Source organism: Lolium perenne, chromosome 3, assembly GCF_019359855.2.
Source record: "Lolium perenne isolate Kyuss_39 chromosome 3, Kyuss_2.0, whole genome shotgun sequence".
Lineage (NCBI taxonomy): Eukaryota > Viridiplantae > Streptophyta > Magnoliopsida > Poales > Poaceae > Lolium > Lolium perenne.
The window spans coordinates 38,886,878-38,905,227 of record NC_067246.2 but is presented as its reverse complement, the minus strand read 5'-3'; the positions used below and the strand labels follow the sequence as shown (position 1 = coordinate 38,905,227).

General features: G+C 48.2%; 1 protein-coding gene across 1 annotated transcript; it reads right to left on the bottom strand.

Annotated features, from left to right (window-relative positions):
- Window positions 1–16,012: 16,012 nt before the first annotated feature.
- On the bottom strand, window positions 16,013–17,150 carry LOC127340715 (uncharacterized). Its single transcript, XM_051366470.2, has 2 exons — window positions 16,422–17,150; window positions 16,013–16,310 (listed from the first exon to the last, which is right to left on the bottom strand). Exons 1-2 carry the CDS (start codon window positions 17,049–17,051, stop codon window positions 16,227–16,229), a joined length of 714 nt encoding a protein of 237 aa, XP_051222430.1. The 5' UTR covers window positions 17,052–17,150; the 3' UTR covers window positions 16,013–16,226.
- Between the last annotated feature and the right edge of the window lie 1,200 nt (window positions 17,151–18,350).

Below are 18,350 nucleotides of genomic sequence, written 5' to 3'. Positions count from 1 at the left end.
ATCTATTGTAGAATTAAAGTGACAAAATAAACAAGGCAGGGACTTTTCTGCCTTATAATAATTCTTAAAAATCAACCATAAATGCTTTTCAGTCAATTCCACCTCCAATAATTCACTTTTCACTTATACTAATTGTTTCTACAAAAATATGCCATGCCTACTTTGAATGATCATGGCTTAGTTGATTTAAATGACTTTATGGCTATTTCTAGTCAAAGATATTGTCCAAAACTATTAAGAAATCTTATGAGAGAGTTTCTCTCATTTAAATCTTGTCACCACCATTTCCAAATGAAGTAGAGACTCTGGTCATTTAAGTCTCATAGGAAATGTTGGTGATATTAAATCTTTGTTATGCTAGAATTAAATTGTATGAGGGCTCACCTCATTTAAATCATTTTCTCCAAATGCTAAGTGTGAAGAGGTTGACTTGGGTCAACCTAGGTCACATATTATGCATAAGAGAAATTAAATCTTAATAAGATAATGAGAGGAAATTATTTCTCTGAATAATTTAACGTAACATTTAAGACTAGTATGAGAGGAAATTATTTTTTCTTAAATAATAAGAAAAACACATCCACCAACTTAATAGTAATATCTGATGCTAGTATAAGTGTGTGAACCATGTTTGTGCCTAGTTTAGTAAATTAGTTTGGTGTGATGATTGTGTACTCCGTATTCGTATTTTAGACGCTAGTACCGAGGAGTACCAGGAGGAGGAGGAGGTCTACTTCCAAGAAGAAGAAGACCACTTTGACCAGTTTCCCAACCAAGGCAAGATAATACTCTTGCAAAGTGCAAAGCTCACCATGAGCAAAGCATTACCCCATTTACTTTATGTTTATGATCCTATTTCCCAGTTTTACTTTACAAGCTTTATTTACCTTTGTCTTATCAAAGTACTTTTTGATTTATGATTTACCTGGTTAGTATTGAGTTAGTACAAGAGTATCAAACTTAGCCTAGAAGCAAAGCAAATACTTAGCACCCCTCATACATAGTTGCTAGTGCTAAACTAAAAATGACTACTCTAGATGGGAACATGTGTTGATGAAATGATGATGGTGAAAACCTTGGAATGATGAGTCATTTCCATTGAAAGATTTTGAAGGTGAATATGACACTGAAGTTGACTTGGTGATTTTAGCTAAAAACTGATGATTGAGTTGGATGCGATACCATTCCAATCTTTGAGTACCCCCACAATACCTGATTATGGGTAGGGCTTAGCTGGAAATTTATGTGTCTTAGTATGGGTTCCCTCTGAACACACATCATAGGGGTTATGCTTGAGGCTGCCTCCGTTGTTGAGAAATGATGTGAATTGAGGTGAATTGTACGGCCAAGCCCTGTGCAGTTCCCGGGTTAACAGTTGGTTTTCACCGGGAGGCCAAGCTCATGGGGAGAGGTGCCTATACTAGGGTGTGTAAGTGAAAGGTTAACGGTTGATGATCCGCGTACTGAGTTACGATTATTCGGGGTTTTATTTCTGACGGATGTAATCAAATGTTGTGGCACAAGTGTGCAACCTCTGCAGAGTGTAGAACTATTCGAATAGCCGCGTCCGCGGATATGGACAATTGGAAAGGCCATTCTGTTTCCGTCATCAGAATTTATATCTATGTGATGGGTGTTTTTGAACTTGAACGGTGACTTTGAATTTGAATCACAACTGAGTTGTGGGAATGACACTAATGTTCCCACTTGAGTTAGTTAGCACATGAGGAGTTGTTTACTAAAATGTTTATCAAATAAAATTGGCTTTATGCAAATAAACTTAGAGCTTAGAACACCATCAATAGTAATGCTAGTACTTCCTTTAGTATTAGATTGCGAGTACTTAAAGTACTCACGGCTTTGTCCCTGGCTATTCAAATGGCCAGAATATGAAGCCGAGCAGCAGTACGAGGATGACGATCAGCAGGACGTCTACCACAACTAGGAGCTTCTAACGTCAAGCGTTGGCCTGTGGACTAGAGAGTCCTTGTATCTTACGCTTCCGCTATGAACTGGTGTTTGTTCGTTGATCATTAGATCAACTATTTGTGTAATATGGATCATGTGATTCCAATTTGTAAGACATTATGGTTTGTAATGAATGATGACTGTGATACTTAACTATTATGCCTCGCAACAACAATTTCCTGGGATTGCGATGTATGACATAATAGGCATCCGGACTTTAAAAATCCGGGTGTTGACAATTACGTGTACTGTGTTGACTATGTCGTGTACTGTTGACGATGTCTATATATATTCATGACGATTTTTTGTGGTTTCTTGAATGATATATATGCATTGCTGAAACTCTGCTGCGGCAGAGAAACGCCCTGTTTCTCTGCCGTGGCAGAGAAACGCTGGTACAGCCTAAATCTGTGCCGCGGCAGAGAAATAGCAATTCTCTGCCGTGGCAGAGAAACCTAGGCCCGGTTCGTACCACGAACCGGGACCAAAGGCCTTCCACCGCGAGCTCCCTGGCCGCACCACGTGTCGAGGCCTTTAGGCCCGGTTGATCTTTGAACCGGGACTAAAGGGTACCCCCTTTAGTCCCGCCTAGTTGGTCCCGGTTCGGGAACCGGGTCTAAAGGCCCAAATGGACCGGGCCTATTGCCCCGTTTTCCACTAGTGTAAAGAGGTGGATCAAAAGGTATATCGCTCCATGATTGGATCCTTGCTTTACCTTTGTGCATCTAGACCGGACATAGTGTTGAGTGTTGGTGTGTGTGCAAGGTATCAAGCTTCTCCTAAGGAGAGCCACATGATAGCTCTCAAGAGAATCTTTCGATATTTGGTTGATACCCCAAGATACGGTATTTGGTACCCCAAAGGCTCAAGTTTTATTCTCAATGGGTACACCGATGCGGATTGGGCGGGTGACAAGGATGATAGGAAATCAACTTCCGGGGCTTGCCAATTCCTTGGTAGGTCCTTGGTGTGTTGGTCTTCTAAGAAGCAAAATTGCATATCTCTCTCCACCGCCGAAGCCGAATATGTTGCCGCCGCAAGTGGATGCACTCAATTGTTATGGATGAGGCAAACTTTAAAGGAATACGGTGTCATTTGTGACAAAGTGCCCCTATTATGTGACAATGAAAGTGCCATCAAGATTGCCTATAATCCGGTGCAACATTCAAGAACGAAGCATATTGAGATCCGGAATCATTTCATTAGGGATCATGTTGCCCGGGGTGATATTGAGCTTATCTATGTTCCTACCAAAGATCAACTTGCCGATATATTCACGAAGCCTCTTGATGAAGCAAGGTTCACTTATTTGAGGAATGAGCTAAATATCATCGATTCAAGGAGTATAGCTTGACCATCTTGCAAACACACCTTCATCTCAAAACTCTATTTGGTTTAGATGTGGGCATGGAAATAGGGGGAGTGCGGTTTAAATTATTGAGCTATCCCTCCCCCCATAATGCCAACATTAAAGATTTCATTCTCGTTATATCATAAGTTGATATGTGAGCTTAAATGATGAGCATTGGTTTGGACCCAAGATATATCTTCGCGGTGCCATACCATAACACTCATATATGGTGGCCTAGGCCACCACACTCTTCTTCGTGAAGAGTTGGAGTTGTTTGGTTTTTCATTGGATTTTATTGACATCTCCATGTTCTTATGGGAAATCACTCTAGTTTGGCCTTATTTGCTCATATCTTGCAAACTTGAGTGACCATGTACCATTAACAGTTTGTATCTTCTAAAACCTAAGCCTCTCTCTCCTATAAGCCATTTCCATCTTGCTCATTTATCATGTCTAGATTTGTACCAACTTATAGCATGTTTCTCGAGTATATTACTATATCTTACATGACTTATGAGCATTACCTTCTCTTTGCTTCCCGCCTTTGCTTCTCACAGGTGGTGCTTCTCGGGGTGGTCGGAGACGCCAAAGGCATGATCGATCTAGTGACGAGTTTGCACCCAATGCACCTCGCAAGTCCGTCACTTCAAGGAGGAAGAACAAGGAAGTGAGGGAGAACTACAAGACCATGGATCCAGTTTCTTATTCTGCTATTCGCTTGAAGAACTGGTATGAAGATGTTCCAAGGGATGAAGAAATAGAGGGCAGGAGATTCTGGTGCATGGAGCAAGTGTTCATCTACAAGGACATCTATGAGCCCATGAAGAATCTGAGACCCATGCAAGCTATCAATGTGGACATTCTGGCTGAAAACAATCACTTTGAAGATGCTATCTGGGTTGCTGGAAGAATGGGCTTGAAAGATATCATGAAGATTCAATGTGACTATAGCCCAGAGTTGGTGAAGCAATTCTTTGCCACTTTGGCAATCAAGACAGATGAGGAACGCACTATGGAATGGATGTCTGGCTCCACTCACTGCAGTGCCACTCTGCGCCGCTTTGCTGGTATTCTTGGAGTTCCTATTGATGAGGGTCGTCGTCTTCATGGACCACAACAGACAGATAAGAATGCTCTTGCAAATCTCTATACCGCAGCGGGAAGGATTGGTTATACTAAGGGGCTGCTCCTCATATACAGTCAGTTGCTCCGGTTCTTTCGGGCAACCATTTGCCCAAGTGGTGGTAACAATGATGCTCTCCGGGGAGTCCTTGTGGATCTTATGCACCTCAGCTTTAAGTGTGCTCGTGATGGTAATGAGGTGCGGGACTACACTCTTGATATCATGGACTTTATCTTCCATGAGATCTGTGATGCCATGGTCTCCCGGACCACCATACCTTATGCACCCTACATCCAGCTTCTCATCAACAACTCTGTGACTGTGAGTGAAGATTTGAGTGGGTATCCGTTGGTGAAGCACCATGTCAAGAAGGCCTACAAGCTTAAGCCAGTCTCTTCAGCTGTACCTGCACCTGACTCCTTCATGGGTGATGCTCGTTCTAGTGGTGTTGCTCCTGCTCGTCATCCTGATGTCCCGGCTATGAGGAAGCAAGTGACCCGGCTTAGTTGGTTTCAGCGTCACATCCTTTGCATGAACATTGAGATCCATAAGGAGAACTATGCAGCTAGCCGTGAGCGTTCTGAGATTAAGCATACTCAGGCGGTTATTCTACACAAGCTCAGTGGTGATCAAGGTCCCCCGCCTCAGCCTCCAGCTCACCAGGGTTACAGTGGATGGCACTCTGCACAGGTTCCATGGAGTGATCTTGATGACTGCCTTCAAAGGTCCAACACCTCTCGTCGTTCTCCGGATGCTCCTGACACTGATGAAGAGGAAGAAGAAGAAGAAGAAGAAGAAGAAGAGGCGCAAGAGTCCGATGATGATTATGCCTCCGAGTGATTCCCATGGGACGTGTAGCATCGCGCTTGTCCCCTTTTTGGCGTCTCGATGCCAAAGGGGGAGAAGTGTTCTATTAGGATTCTCGGGGATTTGCATGGTTTGGGCACAAGCATATGCGTTTATCATTCTTATATTGCTTGTGTTCCCTCTTATTTGAACTATTTGGTTTGTTTGTGTGCCGTTCAAAACTATGTGTTATGTGGTGTGAGACATTGTTATGGTTTTCGGATTTCTATGTGTTGAGATCAAGGATATTACATTTTGTGTGATGCTATATCTCCGCATTATATATCTACACATGGGTATGATTTCTTGCATCCTATCTCAACTTCATATGTGTCAATGTCTTTTGTTAGAGCTCATGTTGGATACCTCTTGTGTTGAGGCACCATACTCCTATGTGTTGTGTATTTGTATTCAAATGCAAATTACTTATATGCACACATGTAGGGGGAGTGCCTCTATGTTTTGCCATCATGCTTGTCTCTATAGTGATTCTCTTGCAAATCCGTATATTGTCATCAAACACCAAAAAGGGGGAGATTGAAAGAACATCTCTCACATTATGTTTTGTGTGTTTGATGTCAATATATATGATACACTAATGTTTGTTTAAGTGGTACAGGGATTACATAGATATTTATTCATGTGTGTTGGATTTGATCGTCTGTCAAAAGAAATCAGAAAAAGTTGGCCAGGCCGGATAATCCGGGCCGGATATTGTTGAAATATCTGGCCCCCTGGTTTTGGCTAAGTCTTCGAGGAAATGCGGCTCAGTATGGGGGCCGGACATTTGCCCAGATAATGTCCCGGTATTGTACCAGGGCCAGATTATCCGGGCCGGATATTTTGGAAATATCCGGCCCCCCCGTTTTTGGCTAAGGACTGGAAGAAAAGCTTCTCTGGCATAGGGCCGGACATTTGGCCGGATATTGTCACTCTTTTGTCCCGATGGCCGAATTATCCGGGGGGGGCGGATTATCCGGCCCTTACTTAGGCCGGATTATCCGGCCCCCCGGAAGCAGCAACGGCTCGTTTTTGAGGGGAGGTATAAATACCCCCCTTCTTCTACCTTGGTTGCTTGCTCAATCATTGCACAAGAATTCTGCCAAGCCACCTCCATTAGAGCCACCTCAAGAAAGTCAAGATTTGCAAGATCTCCTTCCTCCCCCAACCAAATCTCTTGATCTTTGGAGATTCGAAGGAGAAGACATCGATCTACATCCTCACCGAAGCGTTCTTCCTTTCCCCCTCTCTTGTTTGAGGGATCTCATGCTAGTGTTCCTATTTGGTTCCCTAGTTGATTTGTGTTGATGTATTGTTGTTGATTGTTGTGTTGTAACAGATTTGGGAGCCTCCAATTTGGTTGTGGATGTGTGCCCCAAGAACCTTGTAAAGGCCCGGTTTCCGCCTCGAGGAAATCCCTTAGTGGAAGTGGGCTAGGCCTTCGTGGCGTTGCTCACCGGAGATCTGAGTGAAGCCTTCGTGGCTGTTGGTTTGGCTTTCGTAGCAACCACACTCCTCCAAACGTAGACGTACCTTCTTGCAAAGGAAGGGAACTACGGGAATCATCTCCGTGTCATCGCGTGCTCCACTCTCGGTTACCTCTATCCCACTCTATCTCTTATATATTGCGTAGCTATATCTTGCCTAGTTGATAACCTTGTCATATAGGTAAATTCACTTAGTTGCATATCTAGAGAATTTACCTTTTGTGTCAAGCCTAAATTGAAAAAGAACTAAAAATTGGTTAGCACCTATTCACCCCCCCCCCCTCTAGGTGCGGCATACGATCCTTTCACATCTCCAATAAGGACATACTTCATGGCCTTGTATCTTATCCGTTTAGGTGCCCCCCGAGCCGGATCCTTCAAGTAATTGAAGATATCGGCTCTCCAATCATCTGGCTCCATGAAATGTATCTGGACATCGGCTCCTTCCACTGTCTCCTTATAGCCTGACGCCATCTATGCGAGATCGTTCGCCTCCGTATTCTGCGACCTCGGGACCCAATTGAAGTTTATGTACCTGAACTGTGTCATCAGCTCGCGGCAATGCATCCATAACGGGAAGAGCGACTCGCTCTCACACTTGTACTCGTCCGTGAGCTGGGAGATCACCAACTTTGAGTCTCCAAAGAGTTCTACTGCTTCTGCCCCGGCTTCAATTAGCAACTCCATCCCCTTACGTACTGCTTCATACTCAGCAACATTATTGGTGCAAAGGGTAGATAGCCTGATGGAGAAGGTGTAGGTTGCCCCCCGGGGCGACACGAGTAGGATGCCGATGCCGCAACCATCATCGCAAACTGACCCATCGAAGAACATGGCCCATGCACGTATAGACAGTGCTCCTATATTAGTGTTGATTCGCTCAGCGATCAGATCGGCCAGGGCCTGTCCTTTAACTGCTTTCGCAGGTTGATACCGGAGATCCAACTCCGATAATGCAAACATCCATTTACCTAGTCGGCCCTTCAGGACAGCAGCCGACAGCATGTGCTTGATGACGTCTGATTTGCAAATGATGACGATTTGTGCCGTCAGAAAGATGTGACGAAGCTTGGTGCAGGTAAAAAATAGGCAGAGGCACAACTTCTCGATCTCCGGGTACCTCGTTTCTGCATCCAACATCCTTCTGCTGAGGTAGAACACAACTCTTTCCATGCCATCATAGATTTGCACCACCACTGAGGCGATAGAAGTATCGGCTACTGACAGGTAAATATAGAATGTCCTGTCTTGCTGGGGCGGAACCAACACGGGCGGCTTCGTTAGATACTCTTTAATCTCACCAAACGCTCGCTGTTGCTCTGCCCCCCAGTGAAACTCCTCATCAGGCTTAATTTTTACCAACCCCATGAACGGCTCAATTCGTCCTGACAGATTAGAGATGAACCTTCTGACGAAATTGATTTTGCCGATGAGACTTTGGAGTTCCTTCTTGGTGGTAGGTGGCTTCATTGTTCGTACTGCCTCTTGACTTTTCAGGCCGATCTCAATTCCACGTTCATGAACTAGGAAGCCCAGGAATTGACCGGCCGTTACACCAAACGCACACTTCTTTGGATTCATTCTTAGTCCGAACTTTCTAGTTCGGTCCAGTATACGTCGCAAATCCTCCAGGTGCCCTTCCACTGAGACAGACTTGACCACCACATCATCAATGTAGATTTCTACCAACTTGCCGATCAGATCATGAAAGATGTAATTCATGGCTCGTTGGTACGTTGCACCGGCATTCTTCAGTCCAAATGTCATGACCACATATTCGAACAAGCCCACCGAACCTGGTACTCTGAAGGCCGTCTTGTGTATATCTTCTGGAGCCATGAAAATCTGGTTGTAACCGGCATTGCCATCCATGAAGCTTAAAACCTTATGGCCAGCCGCTGCATTAATCAACGTTTCAGCTACCGGCATAGGGTACTCATCCTTCGGAGTAGCTCTGTTGAGATCGCGGAAATCTATAGCGACGCGCCATCGGCCGTCCTTCTTCTCCACAGGTACGATGCTAGATATCCACTCAGCATACCTGCATGGCCTGATGAATCCGGCGTTTAACATCTTCTCAATCTCCTTCTTGACTTCTTCTAGAATTTCAGCCTTCATCTGCCGTGCTCGTTGCTGGAACGACCGAAACCCTTTCTTAAGAGGTAGCCGATGCTCAATGATGCTCCTGTCTAGCCCGGGCATTTCTGTATAATCCCAGGCAAAACAATCTGGGTATTCTTTCAACAAAGCTATCATCAGGCCCCTCAGGTGCGGATCTAACTTTTTGCTGATAAAAGTTGGTCGTGGCTTATCCCCAGGACCAATGTCGATCTCTTCTAGCTCATCAGCTGACGTAAACCCATACCCTAGCTTTCCGTCGCCTGTTAGATCGATGTTGAACACAGGCAAAACGTATGGCGAGGATATTTTTGGCCGATTGCTGGAATCGGCCTCCATGTTGATTGAGTTGCTCAATGAAGGTTTACAACTTGTATGCGCTCCCTTGCGGGAGGAAGCCTCCTTACCACGACTACGTGACATGTTTGAAGAAGGATCCTTGCCTTTTATTTTTTGGGGCCGATCACAGGGATCGCCCTTGCCACGTATGTCGATGGATGCTGCTCTTGTTACTCTATCAGGCCGATGGATAAGACCAGCCTCACCCCGTTTTTTGACACCTCGATGCGATCACAGCCGTCCAAACTGATTCCAGAGAGTGGCTCTTGGTCTGCCGAGTCCCAAATGTTCATGCCGGCTATCGAGACGTCGATCGAGTCATCTGCATGCACGACTTCTACGTCGTCTCCATCCCACTATATCAGGCATTGGTGCATTGTCGATGGAATGCAGCAGTTAGCGTGAATCCAATCCCTTCCTAGCAGGGCAGCGTAAGTGCTCTTGCTGTCGACGATGAAGAATGTCGTTGGGATCGTCTTTCGGCCTATGGTTAGATCCACGTTCAGGACACCTTGCGTCCCTGATGCTTGGCCGTTGAAGTCGTTCAGTGTGACGTTGGTCTTGATCAGATCGGCACTGGAGCGTCCCAAACGCCGTAGCATGGAATATGGCATTATATTGACCGCTGCTCCCGTGTCCACCAACATCATGCCGACGGGTTGCCCATTGATAAAACCCTTTAGGTACAGGGCCTTCATGTGTTTGTAGCCCTTCTCTCGTGGCTTTTCAAAGATGACTGGCTGTGGACCGCAGTCAAACTATGCTATCGGCACTTCTTCGGTTCCTGGGGCACGAAACTCTGATGGAAGGAAGAACACCATGTTTGTGCCAGCCGATGTACTCACATCGGCTTTTTCTTGCTTGGGCCGCCAAACATTCTTTGGTGGACGACTTTCTACGTCCAAAGTCTTCTGAATTTTCACGGCCAGATCGGGCCGCGCTTTCCTCAACGTGTGCAAGTATCGCGCTTCGGCTTGCTCCAAGCTGCGTAACCGCTGAACCCTACGCTTTTGGGAGTGGCTGAGTCCATCGGGGCACCACCTTGGCCGGTGATACCTATCCTCTTCTTCATCTTCTGACTCCTCAAAGTCTTCATCTTGAGATGACTCAGCTCGTTTGTTCTGTGGCGGGAGAGGACCTAGACGCTTGAAAACTGAAACTTCTCTTGCATCTTTCTTCTGGCGTCTACACTCCGGGCAGTTGTCGATTGTAGGCAATCGGCTCCTCCCTGAATCCCAGCAGTGTTTAAAGAAGGGACAGTCCTAGTGCCTATCCACGTCCTCCTGCTCCCTTGAGCTCCCCTTAGCGCGGTGCTCGTGTCCTTCGTCGTCTCTGTCACACCGACGGTACCTTCCTTTGTCTTCATCAGACCGATTGTGTCTCTCGTCGTTTCTATCGTACTGCCGACGTCGGTCATACTGATATTCATATTTGTTGAGGAGATGCGTGGAGAGTGGTTTGGTATCGCACGCTCCTCACTTGTTCCTTGGTGAGGTACCGCTTGTCATCATATCGGGGCCGGTCGCATGGATCAGCCTCCTCCTTTTCCTTGCTGCGGGAGTGACTGCTTTCCTCTTTATCCTTGCCATGGTGGCGCTCGGGCCCTGCCATGTTAACATCGAATGAGAAATCCAGTCGACGCCTCGTGGAGTGGTTAGGTTCCACCATGTTGACGCCAGGGAACGGATGTGTGTCCACTTTCATGGTGAACTGTCCGAAGAGCAATCGGCCTTGCTCTATCGCCATTTGGACCTGCTGACGAAACACCTTGCAGTCATTGGTGGTATGGGTGAACGAGTGATGCCATTTGCAGTACGGCCTCCCGTTCAGTTCTTGTGCTGTAGGGATTTTATGGCCTTCGGGTAACTTCAGCTGTTTTTCCTTAAGCAACAGATCAAAAATCTGCTCAGCTTTGCTCAAATCGAAGTCAAACCCTTTTGCAGGCCCTTGTGGTTTTACCCATTTGCAGGACACGGGGTTTGCCCCCCGAGCCCATTCGGCTACAGCTACTTCTAGGTCTGGTGCAGGATCTTCAGTTTCTTCCATCTCAACCAGGCCTATCGGACGCTTGAACTTGTCTTGGTACAATTCAGGGTGTCGCTGCTCATATGATGTGAGTTTCTGCACCATGTGCGACAATGAACTGTACTCTGCTTGGGAAGTCAGGTCCTTGATCGGCGTTGCGAGACCTAGTACTGCCAGATCGATCGCTTCCTTCTCAGATAAACGAACCGAATAACATCGGTTCCTGACAGTCCTGAAACGTTGGATGTATTCAGATACTGTTTCTCCCCGCTTCGGCCGCACCTGTGTTAGATCGGCAATGCCAGCCTCGGTAGCTTCCGAGTGATATTGCATATGAAACTGTTCCTCTAGCTGCTTCCATGTGCGGACTGAGTTTGGTGGCAACGAGGTGTACCATCCAAAGGCTGATCCCGTAAGAGACTGTGCGAAAAACCTCACACGTAAAGGGTCTGATACTGAAATCAAGCCCAGCTGTGCCAAATATCGGCTTACGTGCTCTATTGAGCCAGCTCCTTCTGCTCCATTGAATTTTGAGAATTCAGGGAGCCGATACTTGGGTGGCAGCGGGATCAGATCATACTCGTCAGGGTACGGCTTGGAATAGCCGATTGTTTTCCTCTTCGGCAGGATGCCGAACTGGTCCCTCAAGATAGTGCTGATCTGCTCCATGGTATTAGCCGTAGGGACCGGACCTTCATGACTCGTTCCAGTAGCATATTTAGCCAGCCATGCTTGTTTGTCAGCATTTACTCCAGAGATTCCTGTTGGTGCGATCTGGCTTGTGCGCGCCAAGGCATTGCAGTCCGGCACGTATGTGCACACGTATCCATGTGGGATCTCCTTGGGCGGCTCATATAGGAATTGGCAATCGCTAGGATCGCCTCCAACCTTGTAGACGACGTACGCCGGTGAACCCGGCGGTCCTGGTGCTGCGAGCGCGAATGGCAGCGGCGGTCTAATACTGAGTGGTATCTCTCCCTGGTGAGTTCCCAGGGTAGGTCCTGACGGAGAGTACTGATGCTTCATGATCTCTTGCACCACTCGGACCGCAACGCGCTCAAAAGCGTTCACCAAGCTCTCAGAATGGCGGTGTAGGGAATGAGCTACCATGTAATTAATCTCCTGGCGCAGAGCTCTGGTGCGTTCCTCTGAAGAGGTAGAGAGGTCTACTTCATCGAGGGCACCTTCAGGGGAGAACCCTTTCCATCTGATGCCATGTGAACGGGTTTTCATGAAAGAGCCGATGAGATCGGCTTCTAAGATGGCTTTCATCTCATCGTACTTCTTCTTGTGTTCTTCCGGCAGATCTGCGTACGTGACTGGTTCGCCCACCACCTCATCCGCGGCTTTTGACATGGTTGCTGCAGATGTCGACGTAGTGGTTGCTGTAGAGTGTCCCACCGGGCGTGCCAGAATGTGTTGCGGTCAGAAACCCACCGGCGAGCAGCGACGGGCAACACAGTAGAGCCGGGAGGCTCCCAGGATTGCGGCTGACCCTGGTCCCTCGGGCGACGGCCCGCAATGCCTTCTGGCACACGCGTCCTGGTGCTTACGAGGGCGTGCCACCTGACCTATACCTGGTCAGGAAGGTGATGGATTGCTTCGACTAGTTTCCTGCATGGCAAACACGTAAACATTAAATACGAGCCCCAATCGGCTCTTAAATTGTTCTGTGGATCGGCTCAAAGAGCCGATTGCCCCATGGTTCATGTTAGATTTATAAGGACATGGGGATCATGCTTTATCCATATCAAGCTAAACTAATCTACGATAGTCTAGGGTTTTCACCGTATAATCGGAACATCCTATGCGTAGTTGAGCCTAACAGATACGCAAGTTAATGGAAAACCAGCCCTAAAGAGGCCTAAAAACCAACGTGAAGTTGATCCCCGGAACAATCCCTCTAGAGCTTAATAAACCACACCTTACGCACTACCGGATCATTCAACCCGTTTATAAGGCCTAACCATACAGATATCAAACCAATCCTTGAGGAACAAGGAGCAACTATAACGGATTAGATCTACTAAATAAAGATTAAGCAAGATACTGCCCCTGCACCTAAAATAGGTGTAAGGGCAGCTAGATATCGAGGGGTAGCGTAGCTAAAAAAGTGCATCGTGAAAGCATTATGATCAACCCCAAAACACCTAAGATAAGGGTGTTGCCCGCCATCAAAAAGGGTTCAGCACGAACAACACCAATAACGAATAAACTGATACTGCCTAGATCGCAAGATGCGATCTAGGCAGCATGTTGCTTACCCGGGAGAAACCCTCGAAACAAGGGGTGGCGATGCGCCTAGATTGATTTGTTGTGAACGTGTTCGTCCTCCTTCTCAATAACCCTAGATACATATTTATAGTCCGTAGACTTTCTAACTTGGGAATAAACCCAACCGTGTACGAGCTAAACTCTATCTCTTAATTCTAACCGACACGTATCCTACTATAATTTACAGATACACGGGCAATCTTGCCCAAACTTCTTGTACAAGGCCGGTTCAGAAATATTTTCCGTGCATATCCTCTAAGCCCATTTAATCACGGCCCATCTCCAGACTTGGTTAAATTCTGGTGGTAACAGTATTACGCGGAGATACGTGACGGCGGCGAGCGCATCGGCCTCGGCACCTACGAGACCGCGCACGAGGCCGCGCGCGCGTACGACGCCGTGGCGTGGCGGCTCGGGCGCCCGCGATCGTCGATGAATTTTCATGACGTGTGGACGCGCCAGCAGGCCGAGGATCTCGCGCCGCCGCCGTACATCGTTAGACAGGAGGAACATCGCCGCCGCCGCGAGACGGAGCGCCGTTTGCGCATCGCCGAGCGGGACGAGCTCGCGGCGCGCGAGTGGGCGGCCCGCTTCCCCGAGGACGTTGCCGCCGAGAACGAGCACTTCCGTAGACGGAGGGCGGAGAAGGCGACGAAGCGGGCTACGAAGAAGGAGGACCGCGCACGACAGAGTGCAAGGTCCAATTTGAACTACAAGCTAGCATGGAATTTTCTTCTAACTGCAGGGGACATGGTAAAAATTGGCAGAAAGCATATTAGAGATCATCCTACAATATACGCCATACCATGATTATCACTCAATTACTAGTGTGCACTCCAAAATTTGGAAAGAGCGTGATCCTTGCTGATTTGGCTCCTCGGCCTATTAATTTTTTCTGAATAATTCAAGGCGGGAGCCTCTTGGGTCGCTCGCTCGGGCGGCTCCGGAGGCCCACCAAACCCTAGCCAAACCAGTCCTCAGACACGCTCCCCCGGTCGCTGCCGCCGGCGGTGGCGGCGCCTGTCCTTCAAAGGCGGAGGGCGATAGAGGGCCCCAGCGAAGCGTCTGCGGGCGGAGAGGCGGCATTTGGTGGCTCGTGCCCGGAGGTGGAGGTCGTCGGCCTAGCGATCCGGCGGCGCAGCGGCCACGCGAGGCTGCTTGGGAGTTGTGGCGAACTGGCGATGCTTGGGTGCTCGGCTCCGTGCTGAGCAACGACGGCCAGCATGCGCGGGCTCGATCTGAGCCCATCTAGGCTCGACTGGTCCATGGCAGGCTCGATCTTGGTCGCGGCGCCCGCCCCTTCGTGTTGCTGCCTGGCGACGGGTTTGTGTGCGGCGCCGCTGCTTCGTGGCGCGGCTCTGGCAACGGCCGGTTTGTGTTCGGCGCCGCTGCTTTGTGGCGCGGCTCTGGCGAGGGGTGGGAGGTCTGGGCGAGCTCTTCTCCCTTGGACCTCGCACTCCACGCTGTGGTTCGTACTCCGACGACCTTCCCTGGGTGGCTACTGCGGTGGAGGCCAACGCTCCCTTCCTATACCGCGGACGAGTTTGTTTTCTGCAGTGGCAGTCCAGGCCGCAACATTCGTCTCATCGTCTTCGTTCTGCTAGGGCACTGTTTCTGCCGAGTGAAAACTCTATGCGGCTTCGGACGCTAACCACGGCGACACCCGCGGGTGCCGCTCCCTCCTTAGAGAGGCATGGTCTTGGGCTCGACAGTGTTTTCCCCTTCTCGGAGCCGGGGGAAACCCTAGGTCTGGATCACCAGACCGGGTAGTGGCGGCGCCATGGCATCGTTCCCTTCTTGAAGGCTCTGCCTTGGCTGCGGAGGAGGTCCCAAATGTGGCATTTCGAGATGATGGCCTAGCCGGTCCTGCTGGACTGGAAAGGCTTACGGCGGTGCTCTGCTGCTGGTGGCTTCTACTGGAGATGTGGGTATCCAGAGTGCTACGTACATCATCGCCAACACTTTCGAGTCGACTCCTTCCTCAAGTTTGGACGGACCCTGCCATTTCCTCGCCATCCTCTAGGCACATGAGTAGGGGTGCGTTGGTCTGGACAACCTTGGAGGCATTGTTGTGCTTTGGTCGTGGTGGTTTGGTCGTGACGCGGTCTTGAGTCTCGGCGTCCCGTTTCCTTGCCAATCTTGGATGGAGGCTAGGCAAGGCGAGCTATGTGAGCTGCTGCTGTAGGAGCGTGTTGTAGTTGTGAGTGTGGTGTTATAGCCATTTTATGACGTTCTCTCTGAAGTTTAATACAATGACGTGCAGATCTCTTGCCGGTTCTTAAAAAAAATTCAAGGATGAAAGCTTATTTGGAGGAGGAGTATTTGGTTTCCGTGATTATCTCTTAAATACTGATGTGTACTCCATTTATTTTTGGAAAAATCGTGATCGTTGCAACTAATTTGACTCCTCGATCTATCCATTTTTTTCTTCTTAATAATAGAAGGCTGCATATGCGAAGACACGGCCGATGACGCGCCATCTCATTTCACTTACATTCGTTCGAACTAAAGAAGACAGTGCCGGTATTCAATTCAGAAAAAATACATGCAAAACACGTCAAAAAACACTGTTTATTACAAGCCCCGAATAAATCATAATTCCCTACCAGAAACAAGAGGAATGATCGAATCATGAGGTGTGATACATGAATAAAATCGACGGACGGATGAATGGATCTCTATATATGCTTCACTTTCACCACGCTACTGACAGCAAAAGCGCAACCACGGCGGTCTGCACCACGAAACCCCATTGCACGTACTGCCGGCTGCTCCCGCTCTGCACAAATAAGAACAGATTCAAAAACATTTGACATGAGTTGATCAGTCGTTGATTCATTCGTTTTGGCGGTATAAGAAAGAAAACAAATTGATTGAGACGCGTTATTACCAGATCGTTGGCGGAAGGTGCGGGGCCGGACACGTCCTCCACGGTGGGCTCTGGCGCGACGGGCGCCGGCGGGCTGAGTGGCTCGGGAGCAGGGGCGGGCGCCTTCTTCTTGCCGCTCTTCTTCCTCTTGTGCTTGTTCTTGCTCTTGGACGGGGCTTCGGCGGGTGGGAGCACGGCGGGTGCCATGGCCGCGGGCGGAGTTGCCGCCACCGGTGGCAGCACCGCGGGTGCATGGGCCGGGGCAGCCGCGGGCGGTAGCGTCGCCGGCGGTGGCGTCACGGGAGGAGGTGCGGAGACAGGCGGGGGGACGACAGGCGGTGGTGTCACCGGCGGGGGAGTGACAGGCGGCGGCGTTACAACAGGCGGCGGCGCGGACACGGGCGCTACGACCGGGGGCGGCTTGACCGGCGCGACTGCCGGAGGCGGCTTGACCGGGGCGACTGCCGGAGGCGGCTTGACCGGGGCGACGGGGGTGGCAGTGGGAGCGGGAGGGGCCTGGGCCGGCGCTGTCGGCACTGGTACGGGAACAGGCGGGGCCGGCGCCGCTGTGGGAGACGTCTGCGCCGCGGCGGCAGCCAGGAGGGCGGCGAGCACGAGCAGGTGGCGCCATGGCCGAAGCTGCTGCGCCATGATGCAGTTGCTTGACGTGTAGTTGGCAATGGGATCTGTGGCTGAAGCTCCGTGTGCTGCCGCTGAGTTTGCCGGATCTGGAGGAGGAGAGTATATATGTAGTAGGAGTAGATGGACTGGAAGTGAGCGGCGATGGCGTGGAAGGTGCACGTTGGTTGGGTCGTCGGGGTTGGCTTGGGAGTGAAGGGAGGCGGGGCGGGTGGGTGCGCGCGACGCGACGGCGGGAAAGGTGACGCCGCAACGAACCCCTGTGCAGATCGCATGCACGCTGATTGCCTCCCAATCTTTTCTACCTTGTCTGACCAAACAAGAAATCAGAATTGCCTTTTTCGCATCCTGACATTTAGCATTTTCTAGTATTTTTTTTACAAAAGGAACAATTGGTTGCAGTTGCCATTTAGCATTTTCTATATTGTTTTATAAAAAACAATTGGTTGCAGTTGTATATACTACTTTCTCTGTTCTTTATCGCTGATTTGGTTGTATCTGTATCTAGAAGTGTAGAATAGATACAAATAAACCGGCAATTACTAAGAGCTCCTTTGATTTATAGGATATAAAAAATATAGGAATAGAAAAAACATAGAATTAAGATGTTATGCCTATTTGAATCGTATGAAAACATAAATTGTGTTTCATTCTAGTAAAGAAATTTTTCATTATGTATATGACCAAACATTTTTTTTCTGTAGGATTTATAGTACTCCCTCTGTTTATAAATAGATATCTGAGCTTTGTCTAAATCTGGATGTATATAGAGACTAAATAGCATCTAGATACATCTAGATTTAGATAAATCTCATAGGTCTATTTATAGACAGAGGTAGTACAAGATTCCTTGAGAATTACGCTCTTAATTTCTATAGGATATATATGTTCTATAAATCAACAACCAATGTATAAAAAAATTTCATATGATCAAAATTCTACACAATTTCTATACAAATCCTATGAATCAAAGTAGCTCTAATATGAAACTGAAGGGCTACTATATATAATTTCAGAAATGAGAAAAATATAACCTATTATAAATTACTCGAAACAACATGCATGTAACTCACACGCTGAAGTTGCTACAAATACCTCATTCTACCTAGTTCATCCGTTTGATATTAGGTATCACTGATTTACTACAACTTTGTACTAAATGAGCGCTAACTAATATGAAATGGAGTGATGTGTTATCTCAGTTCCACTAAGTAATTTTCTATTTTGCACATGCATCACTGCTAAAATATTGTTTTTCCACATTTCGCATCTCCACATTGTCCCTAAATCTCACGGTAATGCATTCCTGAG